Source organism: Protomyctophum parallelum (genome assembly GCF_964188405.1).
Source record: "Protomyctophum parallelum genome assembly, chromosome: 17".
Classification (NCBI taxonomy): domain Eukaryota; kingdom Metazoa; phylum Chordata; class Actinopteri; order Myctophiformes; family Myctophidae; genus Protomyctophum; species Protomyctophum parallelum.
In genome coordinates, this window is record NC_139719.1 from 20741511 (window position 1) to 20768735 (window position 27225).

The window sequence follows — 27225 nt, forward strand, 5'->3', positions numbered from 1 at the left end:
TGAAGGACTTTAAAAACCGTTTTAATACCAGAAAGAAAAAAATACCAATAACCATTACTGCATCAAAAGTAGGAACTATCCCTTCATTGACCATTTCAATAGGTGCACGCTAACCCCTCCTACACAATAGATAACATATTTAGTATTTTTTCCTCAGTATTTTTTCTTTATTTAATTTTTTCTCATTTAAAAAGAAATGTCTGTAATTCAGTTAATTTACAACAACGTGTTGGGAAAGTTTGAGAGCAAGAGTGTCTGTCCTGTTGTCTTTGTTTTGTTTGTCTGTTCACATTTGTCATTGTTTAACTGTTTTTTCGTGTTTATCACATTTATATATATTTTTATTATGTATTGTATGTGGAATTTACATTACCTGTCATTATCTTTCATTTTATATAACTGAATAACTCATTATCATTGTCAAGGATATTCTGAAGTTGTCATATACAAAAAATGCCTAATAAAAACAGCATTAAAAAAAAAGAAATCGTGCAGCACTAGTTGGCTGTCAACAATGTCAACTTTGATATTGTCTTTTTAAAGCCACAGTTGTTGGCTCCAGGTGCCACATTTTTTATGTAGTAAATGTTTAGCAACTACAGACTAAAGACAATAAATATTTTCATGGGAAAAAAAAAAAAAAGTAGGAACTATACTATAAATACTGGTCAAACATTGGCCAAACTGTCAAATAATATAAAGAGACAAAGATTGTGAAAATAGATGATCTACAAGCTCACAGCGCCCGAAGATTTATCTGTGGAACTACCGAGTCAAACCAAATTAACTAATTGTGATGCATCTCAACTCCTACAATTCCAAGTGTTTATCAGTCCCCAGTTCAAATGATTAATTTGGGGGGGTCACAGCCTCACAGGCCACAGCCTGAAAAGCTTGAGAACCACTGCTGCTAATATGCTATATGAGTTTAGTTACCACCAGCTAAATCCACCCTTCCCCCTCCACTTATTGCTTCCTGCTTCTGCTTGTACATACTGGTGGCTTTCATCGGGCAAAGTGCTCGAACTAATGGGGAAATATGATTAGGCTACACCTCAAGAGAGAAGAGAAGGGGAATCACAGAAGGCTGTTCAAAGGTTTGTAGCTCATGCCTGCCCTCTAGTGTTCAGTAGAATGGAGCTGTATACTAGCCACATAGGCTACTACTGTAGTAGTGTCTGTGCTAAATTAAAACGTATTTTAACGTATTAAATGTACGGTATTACTGCAGGAGATAAGATTCAAAGCCATATAGTAATATAATTAGGCTACCATGCTTAAACTCATTGTCCTATATCTTCATCTACACACTGTAGCAATCGTCATTATTGTGCTATACTAATGTATAATCAACAAAAATGGCATTTCTGGACCCAGCTGAGATGTACATTAAGATGAAACAAAGAAAATGTATCATCTGCCTTTTTGGAAAAATGCTTGAATCGTGTGTTTAAAAGAATAAATATTAGGTGTCCACTGTCCAGGTTGCTCAAATTATCTCTCATTTCTATATTCGATATGAGCTTCATTTATCTGTGGACCGTGGGTTGTGATTGTGAACCGTCCTCAATCAATCAATCAGCCAAGTCAAACCCCTAAAACGTTTTTGGTCATTGACATTGATTGATGGCTATAGTACCGACCCGTGTTGCCATGTCTGTTTATTATAAGCGACCTTGGGCTTGTCTGTAAAGTTAGTTGCTTGTAAATATTGGTGGTTAAATCCAAATTATTTAGATTATTGTTTAAACAAGTGTCCCTCAAACATTTTCACAACTCCCCAAAAAATAAATAATAAATAATATTAAAATAAATAAAAAATAAGTAAATGTAAGTGTAAATACATATGTGTTGTTAAAAAAACACTTTCCCCCACTAACGATTATTTTGAAAATAGTCAATATAGCCTACTGTAGTCTACAGTATCGGCTATTTTATAATACTACAGTCTAGTCTAGGGCTAGGCTATATTTATTATATAGGTTTTAAGTGCTCTTGGCCTAGTCGCTTCTTTTGGGCTTGTTTTCATACTAGACCTTTGCTTGTTGTTTACCTCGCAAAGTCTGGCAACACTGGTACCGACTGTGATGAGAGTCATTTTGGGAGATGGACACTGGAGGCTGGAAGCAGCAGGAGAGAGGAAGTGCTGCTGCCTATTGCAACATCACCACCATCATCATCATCTGCCACGTCTAGCAGTGTGTCTGTCTGTCTGTCTGGGCGTGTGTGTGTGTGTGTGTGAGTCTGCAGCACAGCAGCGGTCCCTGGAACAGCATGGGACGGGGGGGATGAGAGGAGAGGTGGGAGTGTGACGGAGGAAGGAAATAGAAAACACACAGACAAACAACACTTCTTCTTCCAACAGCTGACTTCCAGAGTGCAGATAGATACAGACGTATAGGCCTACGTTATTACGTTGATAATAAAGACAGTGGGTGTGGAGACTGCGTGCAAAAGGCGCCCATAAAGTGGATTTGTGTTTCGATATTATAATAAGGAGACTACTAGGGGAGGGCGTCAGTTATTCGTCGCCGGGTGCTAAGAGAGGACCAAACTGGATGTCTTTTGTTTAGGCAGCAGACGTCATACTGACTGTACAACATCCTCCTTGTGCATGTGAGGACGCGGCGTCCGGGGCGCGCACACGCGCGCGCGAACGCACACACACACATACACGTACACACACACACACACACGGAGAGAGAGAGGGCGAGACGCGAGAGAGAGAGAGAGCGCGTGTTCGATCCTGCAGTTCATCGCGGGCAGACTTCAGGCGGTGTTGTGGAGGTGGCTCATGATCCATGTTGCTAAGCTCAGGGAGAATGGAAGAATTCGTGACCGAAGAGGAAGAGCCATGGTACGACCAGCACGATCTCGAGCAGGGTAAGCAAAACACCCTCCTCACACCCTCTACACGCACGGCCCTCTGCATGCAGCATCCCAGCTGGGTGAGCGCAGCTCTTCTCTTCTGCACAAAGGTCTTTTTCATGCAAGAGCTATGATGTCACCTACACACAATTTGCTTTTAATTTGCATGTACTTTTTTTTGTATCATATAATGCACAAGCTAGGCCACTTTGACAGCTTAGTTGCCAGCAACCAGTAGATTTGTCACGGTTCCGACAACTGGAACACAGCTTTCTTTTGAAGTGATCAAAAAATATGTATTCGATCTGTTTGAAGTTTTCTATAACTTTGCTTATTATTAAACTCTGTAAACTATCAAGCACAAAGAACCCTCGGCAAATAACGGGACTCAAGTCTTAAAGAAGTTTACTTAAGCCTTGCATTTTGGAATAAAAGCTATACACTTTACAAGTGTACATGGAAGTATAGGCCTATTCTATTTGACTAATTAAAATCACACCCGTGTGAAGGGAGTGGTGCAACTCTGTGTGGGATTCCCCGGGGGGTCCGCGGAAGTTCCAGGCCCACAGGAACGCGGCCAGGATGCCGGCCCGGTTCCGATGAGCCGCCCGCATCCGAAATGGTCAAGAAATGACAGAGTTACAGTGTGGGGGTCCCTGTACTGTACTGTACTGTACTGTACTGTACTGTACTGTACTGTACTGTACTGTACTGTACTGTACTGTACTGTACTGTACTGTACTGTACTGTACTGTACTGTACTGTACTGTAACACCCCAAATCATCATATATACAGTTAATATGTGTTATATGTGTTAGGCTGCGCAACAGTGACACTTGGTTGTGAAAACTAACCAAAGGCTATTTCGTGCTCAGACAGACCCAGCCAGCCAGGCAGGGACAGACCCAGCCAGCCAGGGACACACATAGCTGTCTATAGGAGTGGTTGCACCACTCAAAAAACGGTGTCTACCCTGAAACTCAGATAGTAACTCTCTCCATTAAGCCCACCTACCATGGCATAACTGCAAGTCGGATGCAGTTGTTATTTGGTATTGGTTGCTTAAATATTTGGAGTTCTTGGAGTTCTCGACTCCATTGGATGGCATTTGGTAGTGTTTAGCCACTCACCTCATCCTGAGTGTGTCCTGATAATATGTTTATATTTATAGCCTATGGCACGAGTCATTTCCTTGAGAAACAATCTAATTATACCTACAACCTAAACAACAGAAACACCCTGAATATAAATGTCATATGCTCTTTAGAAAGGTAGTTATATGTTTCCGTATTCAGGTGGTATTTTGGTGTTTAAAAGGTTTACATTATCTGTACCAGAGTGAAATATGTGTGGTACTAGTACACAGCCAGTCTGCTCCCTGCATGTACGGTAAGCAGCCATTTCTCTGAAACATTCGAAATAAATAGAAGAAAGACAAATGACAGAATCACCCACACATAACACCGCCTCTCCCTTTGCACCACCAATTGTCATCTCCTGCCTTCTTAATCTATCACCTAGTCTGTGCCAAAGCAGTTATTACACAACCAGCTTGGTGCAATGAGCTGATGCAGACACACACACACACACACACACACGCACGCACGCGCGCGTGCACACGCACACACACACACACACACACACACACACACACACACACACACACACACACACACACACACACACACACACACACACACACACACACACACACATGCACACAACTAGCATGGCACATGGCATTGGTATTCTTCTTCACTGTATAATTTGCAAAATGACAGTGGAGAGAGGTACAGTCAGATACAACATATCTTGTGAGAGATATGCGTGTGAAATAGACAGCACTAGAAAGGACTGCATTTTTGCATATTGAAGAACAATTTGTCCTGCTTTTCTGTTCATCCATCTCAATGTTGCACTGCCCCTTTCCTGACCAGCTTGCTCCACAGAGGAGAGGACTCCCGAGTCCTGACCCTGGCGAGGGCCAAAATAATTCCACACTCACTCCACAGGGCCACAGTGCATATTACTGTCGTAGCAAAAATAGCCGATCTACAAGCTCAAAACGCGTCGCATTGCTTGTAGATCAGCTATTTTTGCTATATTTGAATTGAAAACCTGAAAAGTTACCTTTTTTATTGAATTTCAAATGTATTTAGTTATAGTTATGTTAACCTTATGAACTGGAAGTAAATCTCCTTAGACTGAGTCTTAAGAAAATATTTTTTATTTTCTTTTATCATGCTCATAAAGTGCTCTGTGCTCAAAGTGCAATTAAAACTCTGCTTTTTAATTGCACTTTGAGCACAGAGAACTTTATGAGCATGATACAATAAAATAAAAAAGTCTCAGTCTAAGGAGTTTTACTTCTATTTTCTATACGGTGAGCGAGTCTTTTTCTGTCAAAGTTTCCCTTATGTTTTTGAGACCACCAATACTGTAGTCAAGTTTGAAAAAAAGGACGAAGAAAGGCGCAACAGTTTTCTCAGTACTTTATGAACTGTTAACATAACTAAATTGGACACAAAAAGACAATAACATTTTAATACTAGTCATTAAGTACTAGTCATGTAATACTAGTCATGAAGTAATTAAAGCTGGATTTGGCATGTGGCCCCCGGGCTGCCAGTTGCCCACAGTGTCGAGTATAGGGTATGGTTCAGGGTTTAAAGTGCTGACTGGCTGTGCACACACCGACAGATGTGTGACACTGCCAGGTGCGATGACTCCATCAGAAAGAGAGACACCACTGGCATTGTATTACTGTACCTTCTAGCTGCAGAGGAACCACTGAGGTGGAATACCAAAACGCTTGTCCCAAAACGCAGTCGCTTTGGAGCAAATGCGACAACCTCTGAACAGTCTGCACCTTATCCCTAAATGTAACCTAAGTAAAACGCTGCCAAAAACCTAACCTTATTCCTAAACTTAACCCCTAACCTGCCTAACCCTACACTTATTTCTAACCTTATCCTCAGTAAAACAAATACATTAACCGTTGGGGGGGCGAGGGGTCCGCAAAATAAATGGGGGCGAGCGTGTTTTGGGGCGAGCCTTCCAGTTACCCTGAGATGATGTTAGGATCACTGGGCAAACAAAGCTCACTGGAAGGAAAGAAAAAACTATCCTGCATCCGTGTCCTGGAAATTCAGCAGATGTGAAACGTGGAATGTTGAATGATGTGAAGTCTGAAGTGGGAGTATGTTTGCCGATGTACTTGTGTTTCCGTCTTTCCGATACTGAAACAAAAAGAGTCAAGAGACTAAAAAGTAAATGTGTGAATAGGATGCTTCTTTGTTCAAGCCCTTTGTTAGTCAGCCAGAGCCTGTAATGGCGTTAGTCCAGGACGCAAATATGTGCCCAGACCAGCTGAGACAGGAGGCTAGCTAGGACCCACTGGATATCAAGGCTTAATCTAATGAGTAGCTTCCAGGGCAGTCTACTCTTATTACAGGCTATAACGTGCTTGCGCCACTTGAAGACACTAGCACTATAAACTTGACTGTGTTTGCTCTCTCAGAGTGGGTCTGTCGCACAGATCAGGTCAGGGGACAGGAAATGGAATGTTTTCTTCCACATTCCAATGATTCACAGGAGAGACACAAAACAACTCCTGTGCTGCTTTGCATGAGAAGATCACTATGTGTACCGGGCGGTATTCCACATGCATGCAGGAATAGGGGGCACAGATTGGCCTGCTTACACATGCAGCAACGTTGTGTGTGCTGTGCACAAAAGCATTTTTTAGATTGCATATGCATTACTGTATGCATGCGCAACTATAGGGCTGTCCATTGTTTATTAAAACGTGCAGAAAATTCATGCAGCACTGTAGCTTATGTACAGGCACTGACCCTGAGATGACGATGACAATGTCGTCCTCCTTGGGCTACAACACAGAGTTAAGATAAGCAGACTGTGAATGGCTGGTGGCCAGCATTGCATGGTTAACCATTTCAAACCTACAGTATATACTTTTTGGACCGGGGTCCTCCAGGGGTCTGTACTTGGTCCCCTCCCTTTTTACTAACTCTACACCAAATCTCATTGCCGACAATAGCTGACACATTGTGAGCTTGTGGATTTGCCTATTTTGCTGAATGCTAGTCGTCAATTTGACATTGCACAGAATAGGGATATTGAGTAAACCTGTTTTATCTCTGCAAAAGATATATCCCAGTATATCCCAGTATACTAATCATCATAGATAGAGAGACAGAACTCTGAATACAGACGCTGTTTGTGGTTGTCCGTGTCAATTTGACATTGCACAGAATTAGCGACGCTAGGGTTCATGTGGTTACTACTGAGGGGAACTTTAAACATTTATCTCTTCACTTTCAATTTCAGTCCTCTAGCCCAGCCTTCTCCTATCTTTCCCTCTCCCTAGTTTATGTTGTCCCTGAAGTGAGGGGATATTGAGTAAACCTGTTTTATCTCTGCAAAAGATATATCCCAGTATACTAATCATCATAGATAGAGAGACAGAACTCTGAATACAGACGCTGTTTGTGGTTGTCCGTGTTTTATTGGTTTTGTCTGGTTTGGGAGTTTTCAAACCCGCCCTTAGCTTTAGAGAGGGGTTTGGTGGTCAGTTGTCGGCAGACCTCAGCCAAAGCGGTACACATTCTCTGCTTGTTATGTAATTCAGTTTCTCTTTTTTTCTCTCGAGGAAAACAGATAATTTATGGGAGCAACACCATCCAAGTGGCTGTAAAAGCCACAGCTGTGCCGGCTTTTAAGTCATCATTACATCAGAAATAAGACAAGCACAGAGTGTCGTGTTTCTATTAAGCATTGACATTTCTAGCAGTGTCTCCAGTGCTGTCTTAAGCCTAATTTATACTTGGTCATAATATGACCAAGTATCAATCAATCAATTATTTTCAGCGAGCAACATGATCATATTATGATCATGTTGCTCGCTGAAAATAATAGATTTTCAACTGTAAAAAAAGGCATTCAAAATCAGTTATTTTCGGTGAGTAACATGGCTGTACAACTCAGTACACAGCTTTACATTGAAGCTGTGAGCCTTATTCAACCCCATGGTGAATAACAGAAGAACAGTTGAGTTTAGGACTATACAGAACCCATTCTTGTGTTGGAGGTGGGAGAAAAGAAATCGCTGGCGTATGAAAGAATAACTAATTATTGGTGAGCCATGTGCCAAGAACAACTAAGACAAGAAAATAAATCACTTGTGAAAGAGACATTGAAAATGAAGCCTATCAGTTTCATTTCCACATACCTCTTGCTGGTCAATAGGAAATAGGGATGGCTAGATTGGCTAGACAGACACACCATTGACAACTCTAGCATTTATAGTTGTGCGCCACCGAAAATAGCAGATCTACAAGCCCACAGCGCGTCATACTGCTATGCGTTGTACTGGCTAGTAGATCAGCAGTTTTTGCACCACACCTCTGTGTAACGGCATATAAACCAAGCCTAACTCTACGGATTGCTGCGTTCATTTGTAGCCTACCTGTGTGTGGCCAAACCCACACGGGAATTAATTAAGCTGTCAGTGTGGAAGCAAGCCTGTGAATTAGCCCATGTGCAGCAGCTGTGAACAGCAGCATGCTATGCTGTAGTATTCTCACTGCTCAGTACACATGTTTAATTGAGCAAAGACAGGAAGAGGCAGTGGCGTGCACAGCCATTTAGGGGGGCAGGTGGCGCTCAAGTGAAAAAAGGGCACCTTGTGCAGCTCGTGGAACCGGCCGGTTGCCTTAATAGGGTGAGATTTATAGATTTTGGGGCATAAATAATATATTACAGGGCAAGGGCAGGTGGTGCTCTAGCACCCCCTAGTGTCTATCCGTGCAGGCCACTGGGAAGAGGCAATATGTAGATGTGGTGGAAAAGCCTATGATGAGGAATAACGGGTTTAGTCGACACTAACGGTTGCCCGACTGCACGTGGCAAGTGAATAAAACGTTCGGGCCGGTGGAGTTTGCTTTCAGGTTGCCCGATGGACTTTGGGCAACAGTCTGTGGAAAATGAGTCATAGTAAAAGAAGTCATATTGTATAGCTATTGAGATATTTGCAATACAACTCTACAAGTTGCATGCATATTGAGGTATGTCCATTTTGAACGCCAGAAAAGTAAATTGAACAAAGAAAAAGAAAAAAGTTAATTAAAATTGTACCTATTACGGTTTGTAAAGTGGACATGACCTTTGGGCAAGTAGAACATGAATTGTACTTGTGTCCCCGAGACCCCTGGCTAACATCAAGTGTGTATACAGGTACATGCAATATTCTTTAAATGTCCTGTGTACAGTACAGTATAAATGCTTGTTTGCTGCTGACTGGCATATTGTTTGCTGCTGACTTGCATGTTATTTCATGCTTAGGCCCCTGAATGCAAACGCATGGTTGGGTCAGAGGTCAGCGTTTAACGAAAGCAATCAACGTCTGACTCTGGAATCACTCCCAGTGATCACTGTATTGATCGCTGAAGACAGACAGACACTGGTCTCAGCGTGACAACCTTATTGGCTTTTTCAGTGCAGCTGCAGCCCCGTCTCCCTTTCTGTTTCTCGGTTCACATCTTGCTGAGTCATCAGACCCAGCAAAATATGTACACACCGCACAGATACCTGTCAGTGCTGAGCGGAGAGTGACTCAGCATCCAGTTCGGCCTGCAATGACTTGGAAGCACAAATTAAGGCAATAAAGAGCAAAGCAACGGCTGCTCTCTTAAGTGCTTCCATTGTTTTACGACCCCCGGCCGACGCTGTGGATCGCTGAATGCTTGTTGCTAAAAGCTCCCTGAACGACGCAATGCATTATTTAATACTGTATATTACACTATATTGTAGTGTATGATGTGTGATTGCGCGCGTGTGTGTGTGTGTGTGTGTGTGTGATGTATAATGTATACTGTATGCAATATATATTATTTATTTATCTTTGGGGGGCACAATAATAGTATAAATAATGATACTCGATACCTATTTTGATGCATCGCAAAAAGAAGAAGAAAAAATGTACATCCTGCAGCACACAAAGTCCATAATTTGATTTGATGGTATGATTCTATAATTGTTCATTATAATTATATAATTATTTTGTGGAACACTGTTGGTACTTTCTTTCTTTTCAACCTTTCTTTGAATGCAAAGCAGTGCAAATGGACTGGTCTGTAAAAGAAAGAGGTCATTTTTACCTTTATTTTTTACATAATATATTTTTTTCATCTGTGCAAGCCTTGTGTTGAAAATCTGATTGTCTACAGTACACGGACATCCTGCACATGTTGAAAATCTTATTGTAAATCAGGTTTTTTTAATAACTTTCAATACAACTTTTGACAACTTCTATTACACGCATATTGCACATATATCGGAGGCTATATCCTTTCTGGCACATTGGAAGTTTCCCCCTGACCTTATTGTGAGCGAGGAGCAGCTCACTCACTGACTGGAATGCTTTATGAATCTCCAACTATTTTGGTCCTGATCTCATTGGAGAGGTGGGCTCTTCATCAGATTATCTTGGCACACATCATTGACCTTCATACACCGTCTGCAATGGGGGATGCACTGTGAATGCTCTCTCTCTCTCTGGCTCCAGCTCTCTTTCTTTCTCTCCCTGTAGCTGTCCTGCTTAATTCCAGACTAAAATAAAGTGCCGTGCCCGTCCTGACAGACACCTTTTTAATAACCTTTCCCAAAGTAGACCAATGGGCTCCATTAATTTTGAGCGCATACATTATACCAGACCTCTACTGTACCTCCAGATAGCCTAGATAAGAAAAGCCACTGCACCACTTTGTGTATAATGAACTCCTAAATGTCGCTTTTCATCTCCATCCTTGCGATTGTTCATCCACCATCCTCTCTCAGTCTAATTCAATTTTCCCTCTAGTCCTTTTCTTCTTTTCCTCTTACATCTATATACCACTCTGTCTCAGGGGGGGGGAAATTTTATTTCCTGAATTCCTAAATAACTGTTTGTAATCGTATGCAAAGGTCCTTTTGTAATGAGTCTTACTGAGTCTTAATGTTTTGTGTAAAGCACTTTCAATTGCCTTGTTGTTGAAATGTGCTCTCTGGTATCACTGCTATTCCCATCAATGTATCTTCAATGTCTCCTCTCTCTCTCTCTGTCTCTCTCTCTCCGTCTCGGCTCCCTTTTTGTCCAGACCTCCACCTGGCGGCCGAGCTGGGCAAGACGTTGCTGGAGAGGAACAAGGAGCTGGAGGACTCCCTACAGCAGATGTACATCACTAATGAAGAGCAGGTGCAGGAGATTGAGGTATGGACGGATGACAATTCATCAATGCGGTCCGGCATTGAACCTGGGAATGATTCTACAAATGCCTTCTAAATCCTGACAGGTTTCTGAAAAACCCATCTTTCTATGTCAGTAGTTTTTTTTCATGTCAAGGACCCCCAAAAATATAATGCAATTGGCCGCCGACCCCCATCTGAAAATATGTAGTTCCAGGGACCACCCAGAAGCAAAGATTTGAGTTAAAAAACGACCTACAAGCTCGTAGCATGGCACTCTGTGCCGCGATATGAGCTTGTAGATCTGCTATTTTTTAATAGCTAAAGTATTAAAATGGGTTAATACCGAGAGATCATTAGGATTCAGCCGGACCAAAAGAGGAATAGGAGGAGGAAGAATGAGCCACCCAGTAGTCTCCGTTTCTCCCACTAAAATGTGTATTCGAAAAGATGTCGTTTGGGATATTTAAAAGTGTCTGGGCTCTCGTTTTGATGATGAAATCAACAAAGGGGGTATATGTATTCATCTATTGGTGAGCTGAGCATTTGGCCAAACAGCAACAAACAAGTTCTAAGCCATTAACCCAGGTAATGAGTTGTCTAATGGAAACTGAGAATCAGTGTAGGGGGGAAAAAAATATTCAATCAAGAGATGCAGGAAAAGGAAACCCATTCCCCTCCTCCCTCCTCACTGACATAAGCCATTAAACCACTTCAACTTCATTGACCAGGATCCCCCGAGGGTCTGTACTTGGCAAAAGCGTATCGCATTGTCAGCTTGTGTAGATCAGCTGTTTTCACAGAATCTTTGCTTGATATGATCAATATAGAGACAGTAGGATTCATGTGGTTGATTTTAAACAATACTATTAACTGAAATGAGAGATAAAGTTAGTCAGACTCGGGACACAAATGAAGTGTCTCCTGTATAAGCCCCATGCATGTGGGCCTGTCTGTGTAAGGTGCGTGTTGTATACGATTTACCACTTTAGTTTCAACCTGGCATCCCCGTCAATATCAAAATCAAATTAATGTGTGGTCACTGTGTGTATGTGCATTGTGCATTATGTGCAGTTTAGTCAGTTTGACAAGTCAATACTGTTATGATGATTTATGCTTGGCTCAGTGGCGAAACACTCATCTACGTAAGCATATTGATATCCATGATATGATGACCGTCCACTACTGTATCAGAGAGACTGACAATGATATGAGACGCATGCTCTGTTCCTGCTCATTCTGTTCTTGTCCTCGTTTCCATATCTGCTAGGCACGTCATACAGCCACTGTTCTTACTGTATATATTTCTCTGTGTGTGTGTCTAATAAACTAGAATGTAAGTGCAATGCGTCCTGGTGTTGACACATGTTCTCTGCATGTGCGACTCAGCTGATCCTCACCCACCACCACCCCTTTGGTTTAGAGGGAGACTCATGAGGGACCACTCAGGTGGTCAACCAAAATCACAACAAATACATTCATGTTCATTTATGCCCTCCAGTACCTGTCGAAGCAGCTGGACGTTTTGCGGGACATGAATGAGCAGCATGCCAAAGTGTACGAGCAGTTGGATAGCACCGCCAGGGAACTGGAACTCACCAACCGCACACTGGTGACCGACAGCAAGACCTCACAGCACAAGATCGAGAGGTGACAGACACCAGGATTTGAGCTTTCTTTCTTTCTTTCTTTTTTTCTTCCTTCCTTCCTTCCTTCCTTTCTTTCTTTCTTTCTTTCTTTCTAAACCTCTCTCTCTTTCTTGTTTTTATTTCCCTACTTCCCTCTGTCTTTTCCTTCCCACCTTCCATTCTAACCGGAACACATTTGTGGGTCACAGACCAATTTTTATGGGTCACGACTTGAGGAAAAATCCTATTTTCTTTTCCTACAACAACATTTTTTTTTCAAAAGATTGTCCCCTCCCCCACCATTTAAGAAGAAAATCCATAATCCATAAATAAATAATAATAAGAGTAGTGAAAATAGACGATCTACAAGCTCACAATGCAGCGCGAAGCGACGCTTTTTGAGCTTGTAGATCTGCTATTTTGGGTCCCGGGGAAACATCAAATTTTGTGTCTTTGTGTCACAGGCTAAAAAGTGCAACCATGCACTGTCACTCCTAACCCATTCTCTTCCTGTGTTTGACAGGTTGACAGGGACCATTGAGACTCTGCAGACCCACGTGGAGTCTCTCTCAGGGCAGGTGGAGCAGCTTCGCTCCATGGAACAGCTCCGTGTGAAGAGGGAGAAGAGGGAACGCCGCAAAACCATCCACTCCTTCCCTTGCCTGAGGGAGCTTTGTACAGCACCCAGGTCAGGGTGAAACTATTTTATGGTTTTAAAATCATACAATATGGTGAAGAGAATTGTGATTAAAAAAAGGATAAAAAAGGTTTAAAAAAAAGGATAAAAAAGGATAAATGAAGGGGGCACGGTGGCACAGTTGGTAGGCTACTAGTGCTGTCGCCTCACAGCTAGAAGGTCCTGGGTTCGATTCCCACTCGGGACGCTGTGGGCGCTGGCGGCGTGTTTCCTCCTCCGCGTCATCAGTGCCCATACCCGAAGGCGGGGTTGGCGAAAGGGCCTTTCTGTGTGGAGTTTGCATGTTCTCCCCGTGTCCCCTAGGGTAGGTACCCTCACAAAAAACATGCAGTGATCCTGGTCACTAAACTGCCTCCCCCTGGCCAGCCGGGGCGCCTGATGGAGGGGAAAGGAACTGGTTGGAATAACGTGTTCCTTCCACGCGCTACGTCCAACCAGGGAAACTCCCCCCTGTCAGGTGTAAAGGAGCAACTTGGACACTCAGGCATGAAGGAAGCATGAGTTCAAGTCCGTTGCTCTCCCTTTGTCCCCCATATATGGGGACTAGGTTAGCGGAGGGTGTGTAGAGCCCAGGATCACATTAGATGATTGACACAGGGGTGAAAAATGGGTTACAAAATCGTGGGATAAAACATTATTAAGGATAAATATTGTATAAAATACTACTACTAGTATTAATAATGAGTACCTTGTTTAGTACCGAAAAAGACTAGCTAACATTGTGTGTGTGTGTGTGTCTGTGTGCGACTCGTGCGTATTTCTTTCAGTTACGAGGATGGGTTTGTGGTGGGCCGAGCTGAGAGTTTCTCTGTGGAAGCAAAGCGCCCGCCAGTCGAGGAAGAGAATGAGCGACTGAGGGAGGCGGTGTCAGCTCTGCGCTCAGCTGTGCGGGCAGAGAGGGGACGCAGGGAGGGAGCAGAGAAGGAGTGCCACCTTCTCCTGGGGGAGTTCTCTCGCCTGGAGAAAAGGGTGCAGGTATAGGCCTCAAGCTCCAATGAATACTTAATACGCCGTACCCAAATGTGACACGTCACATGATGTGACAACATATATGTCCTCAGTCGCCACGACTGATCATTTGGATTCCATAGACGCCAGCATGCCTTTATGGCTATTTTCTGTTGTTATTTTAAGATTAGAGCACTTGAAGTGGTCAAGCTATCAATATGTTTAGAAGCAACTTCCATAAAAACCGAATCGTGCCTAATTTGCTTTTCATGTAAAAGCAATGGTTAAAGCCTCAATCTGTGATTTCTTCACCCGGTTGGCTGGATGTATAACAGCAGGAACAATATTACTAAAACAGCTTTTTTTTAAAACATTATGTGTTAATTGTTGGTGCTAGGTGGGCTCCTTTCACACCGTTTCACAAATTGCACAGTATGTTTCAGTCGTGAGATTTTTTTGTTGCTTCAATAAATGTATGTTTCTCCCCCCGGCAGGACGCTGAGAGCTGCCAGGTGAGGGTGCGCGAGTTGGAGGTAGAGCTCCAGGAGCTGCAGCAGCTGCGGCGCGCGCGGACGTTCCTCCTGAGCGGCGAGGACGACGGCCTGGCGTTCACGCAGAACCTCCTCAACAACACCCCGGAGACGGACACCTTATTCCTGGAGGCGGAGGGGGCGGAGACGGGAGGAGGGGTGAGGGAGGAGACGGAAGGCGGCGGGGGAGTGGGCGGGGAGGCCCTGCCCACGTCCAGCCCGGTGAGGAAGAGCTGCAGCGACACTGCGCTCAACGCCATCGTGGCGCGTGACGCCTCAGGCCGCCGGAGGGGGAGCTACGCTATCCACGCCAACAGTGTGAGGAAGAGGGGGATGTCCATACTCAGGGAGGTGGACGAGCAGTACCACGCCTTACTGGAGAAGTATGAGGAGTTGCTGGGGAAATGTAGGCGCCACGAGGAGGGCATTTGTCACACCGGGGTACAGACCTCTCGGCCCGTCTCCAGAGACCCCTCCATGAAAGACTGTGCCATGGGCCCCAGCCCGGCGCCTCCTCCCACCCCCACCCTCATGTCCCCCTCCACCCCAGAGGCCATCGAGAGCATCAGCAAACAGGTGGAGGCTGTGGATAAGCGACTGGGCCAGAATACTCCAGAGTACAAAGCCCTTTTTAAAGAGATCTTTTCTCGTATCCAGAAGACCAAGACTGACATCAAAGCTACCAAAGCTTCTAAAACGAGCAAATCTAGCAAGTTTGGCAAATCTAGTAAACAATAATCACCTGGGGTTTTGAGAGTTGCTATGGGATTGCTTTGTTTTGTTCATAGTTTGAGTTTTCCCCTGACAGAAATGGAGCACTGTTAGAGGCTGTGTTTTTTTGCTTTGGATGTCAAAAATGTGAATACCCAGAGCCTTTCCAAATTATTGTTGCTAGGATCGATCAGATGATTTGGTGTGTGGTTGCGCAGCTGTAATCAACCTCCCCTCTCTCTGTCACGTTTGTTCATCGCTTTTTGTCCCGACATTGACGAGTGGCGCTCCCCTCCAAATGTTGAACTGTTTTATACTCGAGGTGCCCAGAGCATTTTGTCAAAATTGACACGAGCTGCCGAAAGCACTAAAACGAAAGGTGCTGGGAAGAGGATGGCTTTCTCATAGAAATGCATGCCGAAAGGCAATGGCAGCTCAAAAAATGCTTTATGGGCCGTGTCTAATAAGATAGTCAAATAAGGTAGAATCCAATTAGCATGAAATGAATTTAAATGACTACAATTAAATTCAGCCCTAAATTATAAGACATAAACAGCAATCAAATTTTGCACCTTTAGATGTGGCACCAATTGCATCAATTGAACATGTACTCTCTGCCTATCCTTATCTAAGAACTATGTTAATTGTCAGTTGCATTTTGCTACAAAACAACACAGCTATACTAACGACATTAACAAGATACAGCCAAGAAGATAACAGCCGTATGCCTCTCACACCATCACACTGCACCAAAATCATTTAATGGTTAAACCTGCCTCTAGAAATGTGCATCCGCTAAAGAACATGGATTAAATTTGTCTATCTGAGATTAAAACAGGAACGTGACATTGTTGAGCTCTATATAATCAATCCATTACGGCATACAGTTACAGTATATAGTTCAGTTAGTCTCCACTCTTCTCAACCATCTTCAAGAGTGAGCTGGCTAATAATTCAGAAACTGGTATATCAGTATATCTATAAAAGTACATTTTCTAATTATAAATCGTCAACTGGAGCATGTTGCTACTATGGCGCACTGCTCTTTGCTCTGTGTGTGTGTGTGCGTGCGTGCCCGTGTGTGACCTTGATACTGTATTTTATATTTTAGGGATGCCTCACCGTACTTAGAAACCCAGTGCTCAAATGCAATAGAGGATTAAGTAAGTTAATGTTATTTAGGCATCCACAATCCTATTTATGCACTTACAGTTGTGGAAATAATGTTTGAATAAGGAACTTTATCCTTCCACTGTGAAATTCTCAGTGTCATGCTACTTCACTCTAAAGGGAGCATATCACCATTAGGCCACTGTGCAGGAGTTGTTATCAACATTCATGAGTAGCAATTCTATATAATCAAGGCAGGCAAGTAAAATTATATTTAAGTATGATGCTGGGGAGAAGATTATTTCTTATTTCTCAAAATGTCCTGTCTCATTGAGTCCTCAATGTCGCGGAATGATAAACCCACTAACTGCTAGCAGAACAAAAGCTGCTGTCCTCTATCTTTGTGAAAAGATGCCGCAAACAATCTCTGGATATTGTTGCCTTTTCTGTGCCCTAGGTATTACGAACACTCATGCAAGAGCATATTAAATGCTAAAGGCTGTGAAATAGATATGTTGCTTATTTAAGTGTATTTTTATTGTCTTTTGTTCTGACACGACCACATACAGTATAAGCCGTTTACGCTGTTGGGAAAGGAGGTGTACTTTGCTGCCTCACCTCTAATAAACAAAACCAAAAAATGAATAAATAAACATAACCAGGCATAACTGTGATTGTGATAATAATGGCCAAAACATAATCTACTGGCCGTTGTATGAAGACAAGGAAAGGCTTGGGAACGTACAGTAAATATGGATAGTTCCTGATAAAGAGGAGCTTAGAGGTCAAAATGCCGTTTGCAGATATTTTTTCTCTAATTACAGAGGGACATATAACAGAATTGTCACCCTTATGCCATATAAGGATTCTAGCTTGAGCCTTTATATAACAGTATGATATAAAACTAACAAACCTGCAACCGTATTGCACCTTTTTTCCACTATAGACAGTACAGTATGTACCTATGCCTTTTTCTTGGGGTAAATTAAAGATTTAGAACTTTCTTAATATGAATGTTGCATATTTTATATCTAATTCTGCAGTAAAACCGTTTGAGGACATAGCGTATGTATGCTTCAAGCGTAGTGTGATGTGTGGTAATGTGAAATGTAAGTTAAGAGAATGGATTTTATTGCCGTTTGGAAAGTCCAAGAATCCTTTTGTTTTCTCTCAGGGTCTCTCAACGCATTCTGACTGGGGGACTGAAGTGAACTGTCTTAACTGTTGAAACAAAGTTCAGTCCTAGCTCCGGACTAGGACTGTTGTGTGTAGAGTTGAGTTCACAGGAAACCAACACCCACATGCCAGATTCAACAAATCAAACTGTTGATAATATGTTGCGTTGTTGAGTCACTTGTAATAGTATGACAGTAATGTATGTATGTAGGCAGTGGCACCAAGGAGTGAGGAACAGTACATCAAGCCATTGGCGTAAATGATGCCAAACCCCATGAGCCTGTTATCTCAGTCTTTTAATGTAATGGCTCTTATAGGTTTATGTGCTGCAATGTCTTACCTATTGCACTTGAAAATGTCATCTTTTGCATATGAAGACTTGTATAGTTATCTATTTATTTGTGTGTGAATGTTATAACATTGTTCTATAAAATAACGTTTTATTATTTTTGTTTTGGTGCCTGTATGCGAATGTCACTAACATATTCTTAGATTGAACCTAATTTGTTTTACTTACGTATATCATCCGGTTCAAATGTGTGTATTATTAGTTAATAGAATACTGGCATCAACGATTGGTCATACAGTATGTTAGCTCTCTTCATCACTGAGCTATGTTAATAAAGCATTGATATTATTTATGCCTCTTGTGTTGTGTTTAAATCTCACACAGAAGTGTTGGATTAAGACTTTTGATGACATGAAGCAAAGTTCTCTATACAGTAGGCCTACATTGATATGACTTTGGAGATCATTTGACTTCATGTTGATCAGATAGATCACATTAGGGCAAAAACAAATGCCTCTCTTGAAAGGTAACACCAACGGAAATGTAAATTTCATGGAAATCTGCCCATTAGACATAGATTGTGCAATTGTTGGGACATTTTTGGTCAATTGGCCCAAACCACACCAGTTGCAACTCCTTGCAGCAAAACAAAACACACCAATGCAACTCCTTGCAACTGCCATTAATTGGGAATAATGGTTGCAAGTAGTTGCATGTTGCAAGGAGTTGCATGGCGAGTCTGGCGACCCTCTGGTGTGGTTTGGGTTTAATGCAGGAGCATTGGAGCAAGTTAGTCCTCGTCCGTCATGCATGCTTGATGCTTCACGGAGCGGGGTAGGGTTACCACGACATTCAGACAGCAGCGGTTCATCCTTTAGGTTTGGACCATGAAAGTGCGCTGTATACCATCATCCTGATCCAGCCAGTATGAGTACTTTTCAAGGCTGAGTACTTTTTTGATCCAGCACGGCAGCACCCCTCAAAGTGTTTGGATGTGTTAGTGCACCTCTTGACCGCTATATTATTCAATATATAGGCCTATCTATCTGTTTGCTTGTGGCCAATATGTTGAACTTGACCAACTAACTGGAGGAGAGCTGAGACCCTGAATTTGAAAGGTAAAACACTGCACAATTCAAAACAATAATATCAGGGATAAGGATAACCTACCAAACTGAATGATTTTGATTTGTTTCACATGAGTGGGATTCTGAGAATGGAACAGAACTCCTGGTGGCTGGTGGGGTCGTCTAGCCTGGATCCAGCCCAAAGAACCCAGCCACTCTCTGAGTGGACTGCAAGCTACAGTCTGATAATCAGGCTAGGGGTCGTCAGTCATCTATGAAGTATCTGTGACGTACGGTACGACCATAGAGTATTACGACACGAATAGAGGCTGTTACATCATCGGCCGGAAGTTATGCAGGAACACCTCTGAGCTCTGAGTGGCAAAGAACTATACTTTCTGGCCTTGACAGCCCACAGTCCTATCTGATTGCACTAAACAACATTAAAGTAAACTCACTTTGCCACTCACTTTATGCATGCGCTTACTCTCGCTGCATTCCACAGAGGGGTGCTCTGGGTGCAGCCTTATACTCTATGGGTGCAGCCAGTAGACTACCGAGTACTTTTTGGATGAATTGAAAATGGTGGGCCCTAATGTAAACAAGTGTAATGCTTTATGGGTGTCGTCCACTCACAGTTGTTTTTGTATTGAGTTGTACTTCTTGTATTGAGTGTAATTCTTCAAACTGTTAATAAATCAATCAATCAATGGTGTAAATTTGTAATAATAATATAATACAATCAGCACTTTATATTAGCTACACCTGCAGTGCCCTGTTGGCCAGGTGTAGCTAATCAGTGCTGAATTTACACGGACCTCAGTAATGGCTGCGCTCAGCCGGCTCAGGGCACCCCTACGTGGAATCATCTATATTTGGCAAGGTTTCAGCAGTCAGCACGCTCTGATCGACATCACATCCATATAAAAGTTAAGTATTTCAAAATATATATATCGGGACAAAATCACACAGCTTGCCTTAATACACAGACCCTCAGTCCCTCATCTAGACGGCTCTGCCTCCAACGTTGTAGTAGAAAAAGACAACAAAACAAAACAAAACAAAAGTGGTATGGCAGTAGGCAATGCTATGGACTTTTACAAAACTGTAAAGTGTAAACATTATTAACTATAATAGAAATAAACCCAGACACATGACCTGATACTTTTAGATACCGGCCTCCACCACCGTCAATGCACCCAGACCGCGTGGCCTAATGGATAAGGCGTCTGACTTCGGATCAGAAGATTGAGGGTTCGAGTCCCTTCGTGGTCGTCTTTTGCTGCGGCTGGCGTAGCCTTGATACAAGATGCATACGAACACCAAGAGTGGAACCGGCAAAGACTATTTTGAACTAACCCCAAGACGGTCATTTCATTATGAGTTTATTATGACCGATATGTCTTCTTCAGATTCATTATTAGCTTGGCAGTAGGTTAGCTTGGCAACGAATGCTACCTTAAATTCACGATTTATTTTGTACTCAACACAGAGTAGAAGAGCTTCTGGCCGCCTGGCCCTGAATAGTGAATATATATATGAACTGTACTAACTAACGATGACTATTAACAACTGCGTGACCAACAACGTGACGTCAGAAACTCATGATTAATGGACGATTACAATAAATACTAAACAGAAGAGCTCGGCATGTACACAGCAGAGTGGCGCAGCGGAAGCGTGCTGGGCCCATAACCCAGAGGTCGATGGATCGAAACCATCCTCTGCTAATTTTGTGATATTTTTTTTTCCCTTTGCTTCTATTATGTGAAAGTGTCTAATAATTGAGAACGTCATATGCAGCAGAGTGGCGCAGCGGAAGCGTGCTGGGCCCATAACCCAGAGGTCGATGGATCGAAACCATCCTCTGCTAGTTTTACAATTTCCATTATTTTTTTGTTTCTATATGTCTTATGTGCGCCGGACTGCCGGTAGACTATCGCACACCCGCTCAGATGTCAGGCGTATACATGCCAATGGGAAATTATTTGGTAGAAGCCGTCTGAAATTTCCTTAGTCAAAAGTCAGACTCGATAAAATACAGATCGTTTTGATCCAATGCTAGACTGCTAGTATTGTTTCACTCCTACATCCAGGAATGTCCGTATGTATCATGTATTTAGACAGGTACATGGGTATCTTGGTGGTGTATCGAATCTTGTGGACCAGACCCATTGCAAGATGCTGTACTCTGTCGTCAACCCTAAGCCATTCCAGCCTGTCAAAGTGGGCAGGGGTGAGGTGGGTTCGGGGAGTTAGGCCAAGTAGTAGCCTGACCAGTTTGTTTTGGGGAGTCTGGAGCCTTGTTTTAAGGGCCTTTGAGGTGCTGTGGTACACAAGCTGATGACGCCACAGCTCACTGGGAGGCGGGGGACAGTGTTCCGTTCACCCCATGCACACCGCTATTCCCGTCAGTCTATGTCTACTACATTTATTTTACTTTCATCTTCAGATTTGATTTTTGTTACTTTTATTTCAGTCTTACAAGTATGTCCTGTCCTGTTGTTAACTTAAATGCCATTAAGACCTGTCTTTCAATGCCATAAATGCTTTTTGATGGATTCCCTTCCCATCATTGATACCCCTGCCTACCTATGCTGTTTTTAGCTCCTACAGTAATTAGGGCAGGTAATGAATGTCCAAACAAAGTGTACTCACTGTGCCGGCCTGTGATGGACACTTTAGTATATTTATATTTATATTTATTATTTAGTATATTGTATCTTTTCCCTTTTTTGCTTTCCATATGATGAATTCCTGTTCTGTTCTTTACCTACAGAGAAATGTCTATTTGTATGTCTCTAAATGTTTGTATGTCTTTAAATGTTTTGATGAATTGAACAATGTGGACCCTGTTGTAAACAAGTGTAATGCTTAATTGGGTCGTCCACTCAGTTGACAGTCTTTGTATTGAGTTTGTGCTTAAAATGTACTGTAAATTCTACAAACTGTTAATAAAGATTTCAATCAATCAATCAAAGTCAAACTTGATTTATGTAAAAGAATGTATTCAGCGGTACAAAATTATATCAAACTGAACTGCAGTATTATTAAAGTTTAATACATTATACAAAAATGAATATAAATAAAATGACAACTCAAAATAATTCAGTCAAAATCCACTCGTCTGCTCTGCTTGATTGTTGAAAGCATCTTCTTCTGTTTCAGCCGCTCCTTGTTGCTCTTGTCAAGCCTGTAGCACAGCAGACATGTCCATAATACAACAAACGTGTTCACTAGTTTAGCCGAATAGTACCAAAAATGTGCTTCTTGTACCAATACCTGGATTCTCTAATGGCTATTTCTTCTGCAGTTGGTTCATATGGCTTCTCACTGGCTTCAGCTATAATGTCAGAGATCTTCCTTATACAGTCCCCAAGGTTACGCTGCTGGCTCCTACTTAGCTCTGAGGTCACCAGCAGCTCCCCTGCCTTGTTGATACGAGTCTTGTTCTGGCAGGACATGCAGAATTATTTTTGATATTGCATACATACTCTGCTTTGAATGCAAAAGTCCAATGTCTGCAAACTGTTGCTCACTGTCATGTTAGTGCAATTCATACTATTTGATACATCGTTATAGCTTTCTATAAGAACCAACAGAATTCTTAGACATGAAGAGGCCTACCTAATTAATACTGCAATCCAATGCTTCTCTCACAGTTGTAGTGGTGTCAATAGAACAGCAGATTTAGGTGATGGCCAATATTAGTGACTGCAGCCTGACCGAAAGTGTTCTGTCATTTATTTTAATAACCTCAACTTGAGATGAGCAGTGAACTGATTCTCACTCATTTTGCAATTTGTCTATCAGTTTCAAGTTGAAGCGGTGTGGGACAGAAATTGAGCTTTGGGGAACACCGTAGGCCTAAAGAGACAAAAGGTTCTGCTAGTTTTATATATGATGTAATTGTAATTGTAAACCATTTCAGGGCAAAACCAACATGGATGGCTTGGAGAACAGAATGGTCAGTGGTATAAAGAATGGAGCTCAGGTACAGGAGGAGCAGCGTCCTCCTGAGTCAGCGGCCAACAGCAGGTTCCAATCGCTAATCCTCAGGATGGAGGACACAGAATTTGACAGGAACCAGAATGGAATTTATCAAAGAGATCATTATTGCAGAGATGAATGATGATTAATATGGCTTTTTCAATTACATTTGAAATGAGTTGAAGTTTGGAGATGGGTCTGTAGGAAGGACAGTGAGATCTAAGTTTGTTTTAAGAGGGAACTTTTTTCCCTCTTTTTTATGTGATTTACTGATGCCCAATTTGCAAGGCAAGGTAACTTTATACAACAAGGTTGAAACAAATGAATACTAAAATATCAAAGAAAAAAATACATAAACAGGGCAACATAATGCAGTGGAAGCAGCAACTCTTAATCAGTACAAGTGAGTTTTCAGACGTGATTTAAACAGACAAGGTTTGAGAAGCTCTAACATGAGGTGGAAGTTCATGATTCCACAATGTGGGTGCTACAACCTATCGCCCCGGGATTTCAGCTTATATTTAGGGATCTTGAGAAGTGACTGGTCAGTCGACCTCAGGGCCCATGCCGATACTTTGGGAGCTACAAGTTCCGATATATAGCGATATATAGACTGGTGCCAACCCATTTACAGACTTAAAAACAAACATTAAAATCTTAAACGCACAGGGAGCCAGTGTAGGGAGGCAAGGATCGGGGAGATGTGGTCATACTTCCGTGCCCCTGTTAAGAGGCGAGCGGCCGCGTTTTGGACTAACTGTAGTTTGTGACAGACAGACTTGGGTAACACCAACATAAAGTGCATTACAGTAGTCAAGTCGGGTTGAGATAAAAGCATGTATAAGATGTTCAAAATCATTAAAGGTTACAGCAGACTTGACTTTCGCTAAAAGCCTGATCCACATAACAGAAGGTTTTGGTGACATTGGCATATACGTGTATATAGGGTGTTGAATGTAGCTTGTAAATAGTTTGTCATATTTCAATACAAACCTTTTCAAGGATTTTTTGTCTGACATCTTCTGCAATCCAGTCTGCTGATTTCACATGGAATCGCACCTGTGCTTTTGTGTTGACTATGTAATGGGAAGAGAAAGAGAGGGACATGGTTTTTCTTGTGCATTTATACCGACAGGTTTTATTGAAAGATAAGCCTAGAGCCCTAGACAATTGTACACTCCACCAGAATAACCTGAATTTGTTCAGTTTGGCTGGCTACATACTACATTATGACATCATTCAGAACTTCAGGTGGGCCTGGCCCTTCATTCAGAGATCCTTTCCCATCAACCTCATTTCAAGCCAAATTCCCATATCTACCATGACTACGGTATCTCCCACTGGTCCCACTACAATTCATGTGGACTAAATAGCCAGTTATTCAATAACTACAGTAGCAGAACTTAGTACCCATTTGTATCCAGAAGGACTATAATTTGTGGATGTCTATCGCCCTCTAGGGGACATACCATGCTACTTTAGTGGGAATTGTATCAGGAAACGGTAACATTTTACATTTCATGTCTTTCTGTGTGTATATTAGTTTCACAGTGTGATTCCAGTAAATTACCATTTATCAATTAGCCAATTAGTTAGTTTAGATTGGGATAATGGGATTTGGATTCATTTTTAAATCGGTCTGTACTGCTAATATCTGTCAGGCAACAAACAATTACCTTTATTGACATGCTGACCCCCTGGACCACTGCTTCGGCTGTAACATACTGTTAGCCGATCTAATTAACCCAGAATGAGAGGAATACATTAGCAGACTATTGGAAGACGCAACTGACATCAAATGTTCTTACTATGAAAGTACAATATGTTGTCAAAACAAAAGATGTGCTTATATTTACCAACTGGAACGTGAACTTGGGCATCCTAGGATAAAGACAGACAATGAAAAATTAAACAGTTACTTCACGTTGATTGATTGACATATGTATTAACAGTTTGCAGAATTACAGTACATTTCAAGCACAACTCAATACAAAGACTGTTAACTGTGTGGATGACTCAAACACCAATAAAGCATTACACTTGTTTACAAGAGGGTCCACCTTGTTCAATTCATAAAAACATTTAGAGACGTACAAATACACTTCTAAATAGCCAAAGAAATACAGGCAAGGTTACATGCCTAAAACATTTGTTACTGTCTGCACATTAATTATTGTGTGTAGCAGCTGTAGCTAGGCAATTGTAGCTTCTTCTGCCATATATCGTTCACAGATTCGTACCTCATGCGTATCTTGTGTTCCTCGGTTTCTGTACCCAACCACACTTAGATAGATGCAACGTCTGATCAGAGTGTTTCTTTCACACGTTTGATTTACTTGAAAATTTATCAATCTGTTTATACACATGGACGTCGCCATGTTGAATCAATCGACTCGCCAAGCAGTTGTTGTTGTCCCCGAACCTCCACCGGGGCATAGAGTAAAACCTTAGAGTATACTAGTAAAACAGAGTTACGAGATTGAGGGGGCAGAGAACAGCCTGGTCACGTGGTTCATGTACTCGCGCGAGCCCATAGACTCCAATGCATTCCGTAAACTTCTGGTTGTGTAGAAGAGACTGGCCCCATGAAGTGATTAGTGAATGGAGTTGTCGTAACACTGTCTTGGATTTTAAATGATCACGTGATCAAAGCGTGACGCAACCCTCCAGAGTCAGAAAGGGGGCGTTTCCTATTGGGGGGCGTTCTCCAACTATCCAACTTTTTACAAACGCTGTTTGCGCTGTTAAAATAATAACAAAGCACCGGAATAGAATTATTATTAAATACATAAAGTCAGGTTCCACCGAGATTTGAACTCGGATCGCTGGATTCAGAGTCCAGAGTGCTAACCATTACACCATGGAACCAATTCACCCGATTTTATAGATATTTTTTAATATAAACATTAAACCACAATAAGAAGGACGCATGCTCAATCGATGACGTTTGTACTATGACGTCAATGAGTCATCTCCAGATTTGGGGCAAAGTTTGACTTCAGTATCAAATTAAAGATGTTATCCATGAACGTGATTTTGATTTTGACCAATCTGTTTGGTAATAAACAACATGTATGCCATAATAATGCAATCAATGTATGCTTAACAAGAGAGACTGGTTTTCACTTTGCAGACTGTCATAAGGTTTGCTTTTGGTGGTAGAATTTCTTAACAACCTTAAGATAACCTAGTGAATATCTTTCTTGCATTTGAGGACAGTGTGAGGGAGTTTTTCTTTCATTAACATATTCTATATATTCATATATTTATGACCTTTATCTGCTTGGCCCAGTATGTGGTGTGGTGTATCGTATCACTCATCTATGTAAGCATATTTGATACCTGCGATGTGAATGTGATGGTCAGTGTACTAAACTAAAAGTATATTTCCATTACTAGTCTAACCGATGACCATCAACACTATTTGATCGTCTATGCACAAAATGATACAAGATGCATGTTCTATGTGTGTTATTGATAGTGGGGATGAATGGATCTAGACTCTAGAGCTCTAGGCCCTCTTCGCTTCTGACTAGAGTCAACTTAGTCAAGTGAGTATTGCTATCAGCTTATATTGTATTTGGAAACCTCTCTGTATTTCTATGGTATGCTTTACTATGTGAGAGTGTCACTCCAGACTGGGTGAAAAACTATCACCCCAGATGGGACTCGAACCCACAATCCCTGGCTTAGGAGGCCAGTGCCTTATCCATTAGGCCACTGGGGCTCGATCTGACTAATTTTAAAGCAATATTTTTAAACATACAAATAAGAGTGTTATAACTGCGTTGTAACAGTGTAACAGCAGTAGTACTAGCATGTTACACTCAGCGACGGCTCCAGAAAACTGTGACTGGGGGTGTTATGGGGGTGCTGGCTATTTAGAGGGGGCTAATGAATCTTGGTTTACATAGAAGTCAGTCAATTGGGCTTGTTTTGAGGGGGGGGGGGGGGGGGGGGCTTAGC

At 42.1% G+C, this 27225-nt stretch overlaps 2 protein-coding genes across 3 annotated transcripts; one reads left to right on the top strand and one right to left on the bottom strand.

The window, feature by feature from the left end:
• Window positions 1–2270: 2270 nt before the first annotated feature.
• LOC310874934 (cerebellar degeneration-related protein 2-like) lies at window positions 2271–18550 on the top strand. 2 transcript variants are annotated; one of them, XR_014570599.1, is made up of 7 exons: window positions 2271–2883; window positions 11026–11138; window positions 12615–12763; window positions 13265–13429; window positions 14206–14413; window positions 14881–17971; window positions 18010–18550. XR_014570599.1 is itself a non-coding variant. In XM_083787867.1 (6 exons), the coding sequence occupies exons 1-6, from the start codon at window positions 2802–2804 to the stop codon at window positions 15652–15654; spliced, it is 1491 nt and encodes a 496-aa protein (XP_083643993.1). In that variant the 5' UTR covers window positions 2271–2801; the 3' UTR covers window positions 15655–18550. The 2 variants fall into 2 exon arrangements, 1 of the variants encoding a protein (XP_083643993.1); XM_083787867.1 differs by having other exon boundaries at window positions 14881–18550.
• A 3765-nt stretch (window positions 18551–22315) lies between these two features.
• Window positions 22316–25668, bottom strand: mrpl58 (mitochondrial ribosomal protein L58). The gene is made up of 6 exons (XM_083787842.1): window positions 25500–25668; window positions 25116–25140; window positions 24936–24995; window positions 24253–24335; window positions 22552–22721; window positions 22316–22462 (listed from the first exon to the last, which is right to left on the bottom strand). The coding sequence occupies exons 1-6, from the start codon at window positions 25635–25637 to the stop codon at window positions 22378–22380; spliced, it is 561 nt and encodes a 186-aa protein (XP_083643968.1). The 5' UTR covers window positions 25638–25668; the 3' UTR covers window positions 22316–22377.
• Between the last annotated feature and the right edge of the window lie 1557 nt (window positions 25669–27225).